Here is a 14,289-nt window from a genome sequence, read left to right on the forward strand (position 1 = left end):
CACTTTGGAACCGATTGTTGAATCTTCCTTAATGAATTAGCTTACTGAGAGCCAACCGCAATTGAAAGTTTGACTTCTTAAAGTGTTTTACCATCTGATATTTGAATCTCTATTCCAGAATCGTCAGGAATGGGAAATTCGACATGGAAGTCTTTTGGGTATCAAGTATTTAGTTGCAGTGCGCCAGGTATGACAATCATCTTTGTTTTCTCTTTATTAGATATTTGTCATTAGAAAAAAAATAAGATATGATTTTTTCAGCAGAGAATAATAATTACATGTGGTTGATACTATTACTATGCTTTTTAGTGGTATTCTAATTTTATTGACAGTAATTAGGTGATTGGCAAATTATTGTAAAGATACTTTTAACTGATGATAAGGTGACAGTCAAAATTTTCAAGGCCTGACTTTGTTTTGAGTTTTTTCATTCTGTTGGCTCTGAGCTGAACATCATTGTTATGAAAACTGTTCATGCAGAATGCAAACTACCACTCAGCCATCTAGAGCAGTCTTAAACATACTTGGGACAAAGTGATAGTGGTCTAATGGGGTAGCAGGTGGGATTTTCCAAGCACTCTTTACAGTTTCAATCCCCATAGAATCATTTTACTAGATAAGATGGTCCTTAACACAACTGGGAATGCTCCGCATAGCATGTTGGCATGTTTATCTTTTATGCACTGTTAGCTTTCAAGATTACTCCTGAATTGTTTACACCAGGTTTGGGAGTGCTTCAGATTTAGGGCACACGGTGTATGATTAGCCCTTGTATGGCCCATGTTGGATTTGCACATTGGAGATGGTTTACTGAATGATTGCTTGATGTTAGTTGAATGTGTGCATGCATTCTTCCTGGAGCACTGGAAATCTTCCAACAGCTTGGTGACATACTGCATGTTGGCGACATGGAAGAGGTTGCTTGCTTGGAGAACGCCTTGCATTGGAGGAGTGCTTGGCATTTGGGAGGAGGGTGTTGGGACCCTAGACAACATGGGAAAGCTTGGGTGCTTACCTGGAAGCATGTAGTTGACTTGGGTATTGTGACAGAGTTCATGTAGCAGGGGTGGACCTAGTGGAGCACATGGCTTAGGAGGAGCATTGGAGTCATTGCAGGTTTGTAGGAGCATTGGACATATCTTGTGGACTTGTAATATCTCCAATTTTGATTTTTCATCTGAGGAGGTGAGCGGGCGCCCCTGTGGTGGTGCTGAGCATAGCACAATTTTTCAATTTGGGCATTGTAGACAATTTTGTTATGGGAGACATGAAGACTTAGGAGAATAGGAGAAATTACTGCCTTGGTGGAATGTGGGGACCACAAAAAGGAGGCAATTCAACCTCTAGAGATAATTCACACTTGTTGAGGAAGAGAGAGAAAGAAGGGGGTGTGCATTAGTGGAAAGTGGGGTCCAACAAAGGAGAGAGGACCAACTTCTATAAATAAGCCAAGGAGGCCTCCATTTGGTATCTTTTGACAATTTTTCTTCTGAACAAAAGTTTTCTTGAACTGTTTAGCCAAGTCAATCATTGCTGTTTAGCACAAGGGATTTCCAGGCAGAAATTCCAACTCTACCTTTGGTGAACTTCAAGTGTCACCCTAGGAGAGCATTTGGGAGTTTGTTCCAGGCATTTGGGGAGCTAATTTGCAGGCCTCTCATCAACAAGGGTGTGATTTCTTCAGGGACGCAGAAGCCAAATTCGTGGGGCTGAAGGTGCTAGTGTAGAGGGGTTGTTTGCTTGGAGTTTTTGCAGTGATTTTGCCATGAGTAGAGGGTATTTTCCTCGGGTGATTTGCAAAGCTGAGGGTGTGGCATTTTGGATAGCTAAATTGCTCCTATTTAGGTACTGCGCAGGGGTTTACTGACAGCTTTTGCACACTTGTTGACTCAGAGTTTTGGGAGCCATTGTTGCTGGGAATCACTTGGTGCTTGGGAGGAGAAATCCGCTAGAGTTAGGGAGGACTTCATTGAGGGAGATTTGGGAACATTGGCAGCAATTCGATTCCTGTAGTTCTCTGGCAGATTGGTGGACCGTGGGAGCAACATGTAGTTTTGGGGTCACCAATGACTTGTGGATCTAACCCAAACACTTTCTGGGTTGTTTTGTGTTTAGTGAGGGGAGGCTAGGATTAATTTTACAGAATTTTCAGAGCACTTATGAGGGAAAATATCCTAGTTCTATTCGGTAGCCTACAACAACATTTTCTGGGCATGGCATAGTTTTTGGTGGAGAACCTCTCCAACACCTGAGCATTGTACTCTCACCTTGCTTTTGCGTAGCTTCTAGGGGTGCGTATGCCATGAGGGTGGTGAAGCCATTTACATCGTGTGGGGAAAGTCGACAGGACCAAGGCACTAGAACTCAAGGGGAGTGGATAGGACAAGGGGAGTTAGAGGGTGAGACTAAGAGGCGATTTGCTGGTGGAGACTTGGTTGTAGATATCAGGAGCTTGACGAGGAGGTTGAGCATGATGATGATGGCATGCAAGATTGTGAGGAGCACATGGACATACCCAGTGTGACGTAGGAGTCATCCTTGTTGGAGATCCTTTTGATAGCTCCGATTGAGACAGTGGCAGGAAGACTTGAGCACACACCCTTGGGGCCATTCATTCATGAGGTGCCAATAGGCGCAAAGGCATCTAGATCCATGACAAAGTTGCCGAATGATAGCCACCTACAGCTGACCAGTGAAGATGTTTTTCATGATGGGTTGTTTATGGTGCAGTTTGAGGCTCATGTGGAGCCCATGTTGGACAATGAGCAACCACTGTTGGAGTCAACGATTGATGAGGACAAGACAGATGCATCGACAATCAACAAAGATGTAAGGCTTCTAGACGACCCTATTTAGGCATACCTTGACGGTTCTTGCAGCATAGTCAGGTCACCTCTGCCCATTGGTGTGAGAGGCAAAGTTATATAGACAGGTCTTATGTTTTGACTAGGGCAGTGAGACAAGGCGACATGAGTTGCGCAGGGTGCAACACTCACATGGTGGAGTTGTTACGTGTACAAGTGTTCTTTCGTTTGATCCCTCTCACGTGGTTGGATGGCGAGAGGTATTGAGTTGGTACTTGATGGAGCGAGTTAGGTGTTAGGATGTCGCTACCAATGTTTTCAAAATTGGAACCGGTGACCGAACTGGTCTACCTAATGAAATGGTTTATCGACCGGAACTGGTCTAACCGGGATTGGTTTGGTCTAAACGAACTAGTTTTAGAAAAATACATTAAATAATTAACTTTTAATGAAACAAACCTATTTTTAAGACTTAAAACCATGATTCCAAGCCAATAGAGACAAAATATGCAAAGTTTGCAACCTCACTAGCCATGCCACCAATAACAATAGAAGTGGACCTAATGGAAGCGCGAGTTTGTCGACCTGCACGACTCGTGCCTTCCATTGGTTCTTTGCCTTTCCTTGATGCTGCTACTGATCGTGGTTTTGATGCCGCCACAAAATCTGCTTCATTCCCCCCTAAAGCCATGTTGATATCAAAATCAACCTCAAACACAAGATCTTCAGTCTCCTCCACCCATTTTGATGTTGGATCAATATTTTCTAACACAATGGGATCTAGATCAGGTGTTTTGTTCATCATTTGGTTCCTCCTCAATCGAAGGTTGTATTGCACGAAAACAAGATCAGTTAACCATTTTTGTTCCAAACGGTTTCTCTTCTTCGTGTGTATGTGCTAAAAAATAGACCAATTGCACTCACAACTTGAAGCACTGCAAGTTTGGCTGAGGACACTGGCCACCAAATGATTCCCACCAATGTGCTGCAAAGAAAAAGACATTAATTAGTAACTTAGTTTATAATTTGAATTGTAAAGAACGTAAACAATTTTAACTTGAAAAGAAAAACAAATTGGAAATTGGAATTGCTGACCCGGTTGATCCACATCTCTTGCCATCTTTGCCAAGTTTTTGCCAAAGGTACCACCTGCCATAGTGAAAACAGTAAGTTGTCTATGTATTTCCAATTGGTCTGCATGGGTAGGACCATGCGCTCCAAGCAATCAATCAATCCAGCTCTGACCTCCCCATCATGTAGATCTCCTAACCGATCTTTATAATGATACTTTGGGTTCAAAAAATACCCAGCTACATGTATAGGACGATGGAGTTGATTGTTCCATATGTTATCAATGATCTCCCATATACAGCCATATTTAGCTAACCTACCCCTTGTAAGTTGCCTGTATCTGCTCCTTTACCTGATCCATAGCCTCATAAATGTAGCCCATGGCCAATTTTTCCCCATCCCACCATCCTTAGCACCTTAACAAGGGGCTCGATAATTTTCACAAGCTCTACAAACCTTTACCAAAAATAATTGTCAAACACTTTCTTTTTGGTGTCTTTTCCATCTTATCTACAAGCCCACCAAGATTCAGACCATTCTTTAGAAGAAAACATTTTCTGCAAGTTTTTATGTTGACCATTGAGACATTGCAACATGAGGAAGTGAGTTGCAAATCCTGTAATTGCAGGCCTAACAAGCCCTTTGCCCCCAATGTTTTTCCTCATTAGGCTCAATACCCATGAGTAGTTGTAAATGTATTTTGTAATGCACTTGGCATGCTCTACAGTGTTTTTTACCCACTCCACTTTGCCTATGTCCTCAAGCATGAGGTCTATGCAATGTGCAACACATGGAGTCCAAAATATGGTCTTATATTTGGACTCAAGCATCTTTCCAACAAGAACATAATTTGAGGCATTATCGGTGATGACTTGCACAACATTCTGCTCCCCAACTTCCTGAATAATGTCATCCAAAAGCTCAAATAGAAGGGTTGCATCCTTCACGTTATCAAACGCATCAACTGATCTTAAACATGGTTCCTTGAGGGCAAGAAACAAGGAAATTAATGATAGTGCGGTTGTTTCCATCGGTCCATCCATTTAACATGATGGAACCTGTTTTGAGCCATGAATCTTTAAACTCAACCAAATACTCATCTATGGAAGATATCTCTTTTTGCAAAAGAGTTCCCCTCAAGTCATGCGTACTAGGGCCTTTGAAGCCCTTTCCTGCAGCTATAACAGAGTCCCACATAGCTTGGTAATAAGGTGAGAAAGCAGCATTAAATGGGATATCTGAATCATACCACCATCTAGCAATGTATTGATGAGAAGTTTCTTTGCATTGTTTTTTCCAATGTTGATCCAAAGTGGGTTGACGACTTGGCTGGGAGGAAGTGGGATTAGAAGAGGCAATGTTGGCAGAAGATGAGAAAAAACTTTGGATGTTTGTTCTCTTTGTTCCTTTTGATGGTTGGCCACAAGAAGGATGAACATAGTGAAAGGGGTCATTGGTGGAAGGGATAGAAGTTGAGTCTTGAATCTCATAATCATCATGCCCACTCTCTTTAATTCCCTTTTCCTTGCAATGTCATCTTGGATGGCCTTCTCCCTAGCCTTATCCTCATAAAACTTTTCAAGCTTGGAAATGTATTCTGCCCTAATAGGACCTAACACTGCATTTGGTGCACCACATGGTGTTACTTGGCCTCTTATCCCAGCCAAGTGTTGTTTCAATCTAAGAATACCCCCACCTCCAATTGATTTATGGCATAATTTGCATATCTTTTTTCCATCATTTACATCACAATGAGCCCATGCATTGTCCTTTCCTTTTGGAGCCATGTTTGCTTGAAATAATTACAATTTGCAAAGAATTCTGCCATTTAAAAAAAAATTGCAGCTAAGCAACATGGAAAACCAAAGCTAAATTTAGGAAAACAAATGCACATGTAGGCTACAAAATTTGATAGCATAGAACTAGAGATTTGATAGCATAGATGATAGAAGTGAGAAGTTTATAAATTTATAACACATAAAAAAATTTAATTCATGGGCAACAGTGAAATGAGGAATTTCCAAGTGAAAATCCTTACCTAGAAATGCAAACTAGCTTCCTTAGCCTCCTCTTGTTGATGCCAACTCCACTGACAGCTACAAACTATCTCCAAAATAGCTCCAACTCCAACTCCAAGATGACTACTCCAGCAAAAACTCAACACTCTCCAAGCTCCCAAGCAAACTCACAAACACTCATAAACACTCCAAATGAGATGTCTGAGACAAATGAGAGGGAGAGGGGCCTCTTAAAGGCTTGGAGAAGGTGTTTTTGGGGGGAAAGCACCCTTACTTTCCCTCCAAAACCCCTAAACTACCTTGGAAAAGCCACTTTGTGGGTCCTTGACGGGCATGGTAGGTAACTGGCTAGTTTAGGATGGAACAACTGGTCGGTTAGGACCGGTTAGGGCCAAATTCTCGCCAAACAACCTCCTTAACCCGGTTTTTCAACCGGTTCCAACTGGATTTTTTAGCTGGTTCAATCGGTGGCCCTATTGACTGGTCGGTTAGATCGGTAACAGGTTAGCTAGGCCGGTTTTAAAAACTATGGTCGTTACCAAAGGGGCTCGAGGGCCAGACTATCGTTGGGATCCAGATAGGGAACAAGAGGCTCATCTGAGGCTGTTGGATGTGACCCAGAGTATCATATATAGGAGAGGAGTTTTCCCGTTGGGGCGTATAGACTATGTGCGAGTTGGCTTGTGCAAACATAGTGATGACATGGTCTACTATAGAGGTAGCATATGCTTTTCCCCCGAGTCCCCACTTGAGGAGATGATTATGGGGGATTTGTATAACCACACTTTTGGTTGGGCGTTCCGAAGCATTGTAGGAGCATGCAACGCAGGGGATGATAAACCTTTTCTAGTGGAGGGCACGTAGGCTCCTGACGGTTTTTCGGTGCACCATTCAAAGATGGGACGGTAGAGTTTGTCGTGTGACCATGTAGGAGCAGGGCCGTGGGTTACACACCAGATTGCTCCATGATATATGGAGCCTGTACCCACAAGGCTCAGAGACGATGCGTGGATGGGTCCCAGTAGTTGTCAAAACTATGCTGCCGCAAATTTGGCTATGGGATCTAGGGTTTAGTTGATGGGTGGATCACTCTACTACCTTGGAAAAGCCGCTTTGTGGGTCCTTGACGGGCATGGTAGGTAACTGGCTAGTTTAGGATGGAACAACCGGTCGGTTAGGACCGGTTAGGGCCAAATTCTCGCCAAACAGCCTCCTTAACCCGGTTTTTCAGCCGGTTCCAATTGGATTTTTTAGCTGGTTCAATTGGTGGCCCTACTGACTGGTCGGTTAGATCGGTAACAGGTTAGCTAGGCTGGTTTTAAAAACTATGGTCGTTACCAAAGGGGCTTGAGGGCCAGACTATTGTTGGGATCCAGATAGGGAACAAGAGGCTCATCTGAGGCCGTTGGATGTGACCCAGAGTATCATATATAGGAGAGGAGTTTTCCCGTTGGGGCGTATAGACTATGTGCGAGTTGGCTTGTGCAAACATAGTGATGACATGGTCTACTATAGAGGTAGCATATGCTTTTCCCCCGAGTCCCCACTTGAGGAGATGATTATGGGGGATTTGTATAACCACACCTTTGATTGGGCATTCCGAAGCATTGTAGGAGCATGCAACGCAGGGGATGATAGACCTTTTCTACTGGAGGGCACGTAGGCTCCTGACGGTTTTTCGGTGCACCATTCAAAGATGGGATGGTAGAGTTTGTCGTGTGACCATGGGGTACACACCAGATTGCTCCATGATATATGGAGCCTGTACCCACAAGGATCAGAGACGATGCGTGGATGGGTCCCAGTGGTTGTCAAAACTATGCTGCCGCAAATTTGGCTATGGGATCTAGGGTTTAGTTGATGGGTGGATCACTCTACTTTGAGATGAGCATGATCATGAGAGAGATTGATCTAGCTCATTCTTGGGTTAACACATGGGAGCTTACAAAGACCAAAGACTTTTGCCATGTGGTGAGGTGAGTGTTCCCTGTTGTTGCTCAAGATCGAGGCTAGCCATGGAGTGGGCGGCTTCGACATTTCTGAGTTGTCCTCACAAGTTGGGATAACTTCGATCATTACTTGTATTGTGGTCGAGAGTTGCAGGAGAGGAGGGCCCAGTATATGCATGATGGACAATCGATTATGACTGGAGAGTCGCATCGTCAACATGGCAGTTTCTCTTTGTGATTAGTGCAGGGTCTCAACATCTCAAGACTTGGTAGTTCAACCACCTTAAGGGATGAGCTAGTTTTTACAAGGGAAGAACGTACAAGTCTTCCACTGGGTTTTAGTTACATGGAGAGCAGTTCGCCCCCTAGTGATTTGCTGATGACTTGGGGCACTGTGCTAGACTCTAGTATGGAAGGACGAGTGGCATGTGTGGTTCCTGGCGGCCAAGGGTGCTACTCAGTGGCAAGCAACAAGAATTGGGAGTGATTGGCTTCCAATTTGGCTGTGGGATCCAGGGATCCATTGGGTCAAAGGAGTACCTTGTGTTGGGAGGATCACGGGGATGAAAGAGAGAGGACAATATCTTCCTTTGGATGACTGGTCGGTGATTGTCAAGATGATCACTATGGGTCGAGGAAGGCCTTCCTCACTATCGTTTCGACAGGGTATTGGACGTGGATTAGTAGATTGTGACCTTGGCGAGGTGCCCTGGCAGCATAGATCTTGACGTAGTAGAGTTGCCCTTTATTGGATTTGTGGCAGAGGATTATCAGAGTGGATGACTTTGCAGGAGCAAGAGAGGTTTGCAATTATGACCAAACTGACGCAACATCCCCTTGGTGGACTCACTTCGAGATTAGTTTGGGACTTGGGAGCTACAAGGCTGAGTAGTTGGGTTACAGATTGGGGAGAGTGGTTTCTCACAGGGGAAGCCACCCAAAAAATCTACCATTGGGACTCTGCTCGGCAGCAGGCACTTCACTCCCCAAGGACCAGTTAAGATGGGGTAGTGCCTCTCTTGGGTGCCTATATGACCAGTAGGTGATGGCCGTGATTGACCTGCTAGGATGAGGGATCTATTTTATGAGACTTGGGTTGTACCTTTAGGAGTTCCCTCTTGAGGTACCCAAGATCGATTTTTTGGCTGGACAACTTTCCGAGAAGTTGATGGGGGCTTTGTAGCATCGAGGTGCTTTGCTTATCAATAGGAGGTGGGAGGACTCTCGCACCCTTACAACTTGGGTCTACACATGGAGCGAAGGATGTTTCACATTGAGTGGGATGACTTGGGTCCCTAGTATTGGGGGACTCCTTTTTGATAGGATAGTGCATGAATTAGGAGTGGCTCAGTGGCACAATTGGGATCCTGGTATTGCTTTTAGTGACAAATTGGGTCAACGAATAGGGAGAACACTTGTTTGAGCATTGCTTGAGGTCAATCAATTTTTGGCGGGGAGGACTGTAATATCCCCATTTTTGATTTTTCATTTGAGGAGGTCAACGGGGATCCTTGGGGTGGTGCTAAACGTAGCACAATTTTGCAATTTGGGCGCTGGAGGCAATTTTGTTATGGGAGACCTGAGGACTTGGGAGAATAAGAGAAATTATAGTCTTGGTGGAATGTGGGGGCCACAAAAAGGAGGCAATTTGACTGCTAGTGATAATTCACACTTGTGGAGGAAGAGAGAGAAAGAAGGGGTTGCGAGTTAGTGGAAAGTGGGGTCCATTAAGGGAGAGAGGACCAACTTCTATAAATAAGCCAAGGATGCCTCCATTTGGTATCTTTTAACAATTTTACTTATGGACACAAGTTTTCTTGAGCTGTTTAGCCAAGTCAGCCAGCGCTGTTTAGCATAAGGGGATTTCTAGGCAGAAATTCCAACCCTACCTTCAGTGAACTTCGAGTCTCACCCTAGGAGAGCATTTGGGAGTTTGTTCCAGGCATTTGAGGACCTCATTTGCAGGCCTCTCATCAGCAAGGGCGTGGTTTTTCCAGGGACGCTGAAGCCATATTCGTGGGGCTGAGGGAGCTAATGTAGAGGGGTTGTTTGCTTGAAGTTTTTGCAATGATTTTGCCACGAGTAGAGGGGATTTTCCTTGGGTGATTTGCGATGCTGAGGGTGTGGCATTTTGGAGAGCTAAATCAAAGGATGAAATTTATCTCCAAAGTAGTTATGCCCTTTTTGACCTTTTTATTATATTGATTAATAAAAATGTCATATGAACAAGTGTCATACGAAGTGAGTTATGGCCTTTTGGGCGTATTAATAAGCCATCATATTGGCCCATGGAATTGTAACAAAGCATATCTACAGATTATGAATCTCCATGGTAAAGTGATCTTAAATCTCCATAATTAAGAATCATATATGTTTAACTCATATATTGATTCTTTTTGTTATTTAATAATAATAATAATTTAAAATGAAGTTATAATTTAGTTAGCTTTTATGATTTTTTTTCTTTCTTAAATTTTAGCAATGTTGAGAAGCATCATGTAGCAAGTGTTTTTGATATTTATTATGGATTGATGCCTCTTGGCGTTTACCATCCATTTGATTTATATGGCTGCCCTAGTTACACCTTATATGGAATGAGGTTCCGCTTTAATTTTCATCACAATGTATGGCTTTGAAACATGGTACATATGGAGTTTTGATGGATTGGGGTTTTATGGAGTGGTGTCTTGGAGGAGGAGACTCATTTACTGTTTGGTGATTGTCATGACCATCTTTTGGCTTTCTTCATGTTGCATGATTTGAATGATGGATCATCTCTTGGTATATGTTTTGATGGCTATGGAGCATGCTATCTCATCACGCTAGTGCCTTGGAGTGCTACACCCTTGTTCTTGTATGATGGTGTTGGATAATGGTGTTGCGAGCTAGTGATATGGCATCTTGGAGCATCCTAGTGATTGTGCTGCGTGCATGGTGGTTTTATTTTATTAATTTGTCACTAGGTTGTGGTTTATATGTTGGGGTGGTACAAATTGTTTAGAGGTGGATGTCCCTAGCACAAGGGGGTCTATTTTACATGAGGATTGGAAATTCACATGGTTGATATCATTCACTTGGAGAATGTCTAGCACAATCACGCCCATTCACATCGTTCCAACGGGTCTATTCTTGTATTCAACATGTTTATTATGGTTGAAGATTCCTAGTGTGAAGGCTATGGTTTAGGTCTATTCTTGTATTCAACATGTTTATTGTGGTTGAAGATTCCTAGTGTGAAGGCTATGGTTTAGAGGGAGTGCTCCTTTTGGCACACATGTTGAGGATTATTTAACCACCTCATGGGGTAATTTCTCCTTATTTTGTCCATTTTAAGGCTTATTGTTCAGTGCCCTAGTTTATTTGGCATGATTTCACACTTGATTCTGTTTATGAAGAGTTGGATTAGAAATGCATGACAATAACATGCACAACATGAAAACTAAGATGATCAATGACTGATTAACCCTCATGCAACACAATAACGAGGTATTTATAATCCAACTAAGGGAATACAAAACAAGGTATTTAAATAATTTGCAATTATTCTAATTGCCGAATTGCGCACACACATCAACATGCCTTGCTGGTGGCTTATTTGCAAGGAAAGTTAACGAGTTAGATTGCACAACAAATAATTGCATAAAATATTTTTGACTTAGCAGCTAGATTGCAAGTCTGAGGTTTTGCTACAAGTAATCTTAGCGTGTTTGTGTCACAAGACTGCCCATCACTCTGATGCACACCACAGGTTGAGCACATCAGTGTACAACTTGCACCGATGTTATGCTATTTTGAACCTTTGATAGAACATCCAAATCTTGACACCCATACTTAGGCAAATTTTGCATGACTCACTAGCGCAACATCAACAATCATATACTTTGTCAAACTTTGACTTGGTTTGGGATCAAACCTGCTTGCTTAAGAGTTGTTGGTCACCAACAGCTATTCCACTAGTTGGTGGAACTGTGCTTTGATCTTCTTCATGTGTATCACTCATGGTCTTAGGATGATTGTGATTTTAGTTCGGCCTAATAAAGTTTCAAGGTTCCTTTTCTAGTTGCTGGATTATTACATTACAGAATTATACCTTCTTCTAGCTCCTGCTCCAACATCGATGACGAACTCTTGAACAATTGACATGATAATTATCTTGCATCAGCGTTTCGTATCCATGCCTCGGAGGGCTTGAATCCATCCAGCTAAACATTGGATGGAGGCTCTTGTAGGCAGGTAGATCCAGCATGAGCACATTTTCTCCAATTTTCTTGGTGATGGTTTAGACTGGTAGATCCAATATGAACTTGTTTTCTCCAATTTCCTCAATGCTGGTGTATAGGTGATATCTGACTGGCTTAAGCTTTCAGTCTTTCTCCTTGTCTTAGGAAAGTTAACATTACACCTTTTCCAAGGCATTTCTTTTTCATTATGGGTTATCTTCTTGAAAAGAAATCTATTCTTAGTGCTTTCAAGCAAGGAAATTTATACTCTTAAGTAACATCTATGTCTTATAAACTGGCGTATTTGTAGTAAACAAACAATATTCTGTTTGATATTGAAGAAATACAACTGTAATAAATGTCCTGATATATATTTATATGATTGATAAAATGATAGAATGCTAGAAATACAATGAGGGGCCCTGTTATAAATACTAGGTTGGGTTGCCACCCCATCCTCTTTTATATTTTTTTTAAAACTATTCATTACTTAAATTTATTTATTTATATATATTATTAAGCTAAATTAATATGATCTATTATCAATATATTTTTAATTCTAACTAAATTTTATTATATATAATTAACTAATTAATTAATTATTTATTTATTACTAAATGGTAACTTATCCCACCATGTGACCATAGGGCGTGTACCGTATGGTGTGTACCTTTTACCATATGGTGTGTTTTATTCCAGGTGACTTATCTGTTGTTGATGAATCCCTTATCCACTGGAAATTGTGAGAAGATTGAATATGCTTTCGTCCTGTTGTTTTCTGAGGCAGAAATTTTGGAGCAACCTGTAATTTTCTATACATAAATGTTGAACCATCCATACTGAGGGATTTGTTTGGTGCTTTTTTGGAAGCAAAATCAAAAACCACTGTCCTGGCTGGATGATGAGTCAAAATATTATTTAGCATATGAATGGAGGTGTCACTTCTCCACATGGCATGAAATGCTTACTTAATGCTTTACTGGTCCCCATAATGGACGTTTGACACAGCAACAGTCTTGCTTTCCAAGTTTTGTGATGTGTGAGTTCCTTCATTGGCAGCTACTTTATTTAATCCTTTCGTCTGTTGATCAATATTTTCCCCTAACCTATCGAACACCTAATTTTTTTTCCTTTGGTTATGGTATTTCTGGGAGTTGCAAATACTTTGCGGGTACTGGCTGGCTTGCTAATAGCTTTTGTTGGGCAAGAATGTATAATCAGAGTTGCAGGCAATTCTCGCTTGTACTCTTGCTTCAGTCTTTTGGATGTAGTAAAATCAGTGTTGCTTATGATTCTATTGTTTCCATACTGAGAAGGTGGAGAGTAAGGTCTGGATCTTTTTCTGTTTCTGTCTGCAACTTCATCATCAAAATTATTATTCCACTCATGAAAATTTCACAGCTTTTCAAATACGCTTTTTCTTGCAATGTCTGTATTTTTGCCCTCAACTTCTCCATCAATGTTGTTAAAATTTCGCTGAATGTGTTTAGCAGAGGCAACCAAAGATTCTCCTTAAGATTTAGCATTAACACTGCTACTATTGTCTCTCAGCTTCCTTAGCCTCTTATTTGGTTTCATTTCCTGCAGCTCTTTCTGCTTTTCTTTTCTTTGTATTTGAATCTTCCTTGGAGCTTCTTGGCTTCTCTCTTCAACCCTAGCTGTCCTTTCAGCTTCCTTTTTTTGGTTAGAACATTCTTCACTGCTAGCTTTTTTCATGTCAATGTCAGCTTCTATTGTAGGTGCTGAGTCTGGTGTTTCAAAATCCTTTAGCGATTTTCATAAGTAATTCTTTTATTTCCTGTAACAGTTCTAATTAAGATTTATGAAAATCCCTTAATCCCTTGAAATATGTGTCCATGACTTCAGGACCTAGAGCCTAACATGGCCCTGATACCATTGTAGTAAACAAAGAGTATTATGTTTGATATCGAAGAAGAAATATATTTGTAATAAATATCTTGATAGATATATGATTGATAAAATGATATAATGATAGAAATACAATGAAAGGCCCCATCCTAAATACTAGGTGGGATGCCCTTTCATATGAAGAGATGTGTCTCTTTGATAAGGCACACCTTTACACCTTTTCATTAATTGTTTTCTATTGTTATGTTTGTTACAGTATTATGCCTGCTGGCAATAATAATTGGTTTAGTATTTTGTATTTATGCTTAAATATAGTTTTAATTTTGTCTTCTTTTATTTGATTATTAATGTCCCTATT

At 41.5% G+C, this 14,289-nt stretch overlaps 1 protein-coding gene across 1 annotated transcript in view; it reads left to right on the plus strand.

Annotated features, from left to right (window-relative positions):
• RGD3 (ROOT GROWTH DEFECTIVE 3) overlaps positions 1-14,289 on the plus strand; it is a 197,896-nt gene that overhangs the window by 74,566 nt on the left and 109,041 nt on the right. Inside the window, 1 exon segment of the mRNA XM_089460606.1 lies at positions 119-187. Within this exon segment, the coding sequence (XP_089316732.1) occupies positions 119-187 (69 nt within the window).

The sequence above is a fragment of the Pinus tabuliformis genome, chromosome 7 (assembly GCF_031772625.1).
Source record: "Pinus tabuliformis cultivar Carrire ecotype Pingquan chromosome 7, CPIR1, whole genome shotgun sequence".
NCBI classification, from domain to species: Eukaryota; Viridiplantae; Streptophyta; class Pinopsida; order Pinales; family Pinaceae; genus Pinus; species Pinus tabuliformis.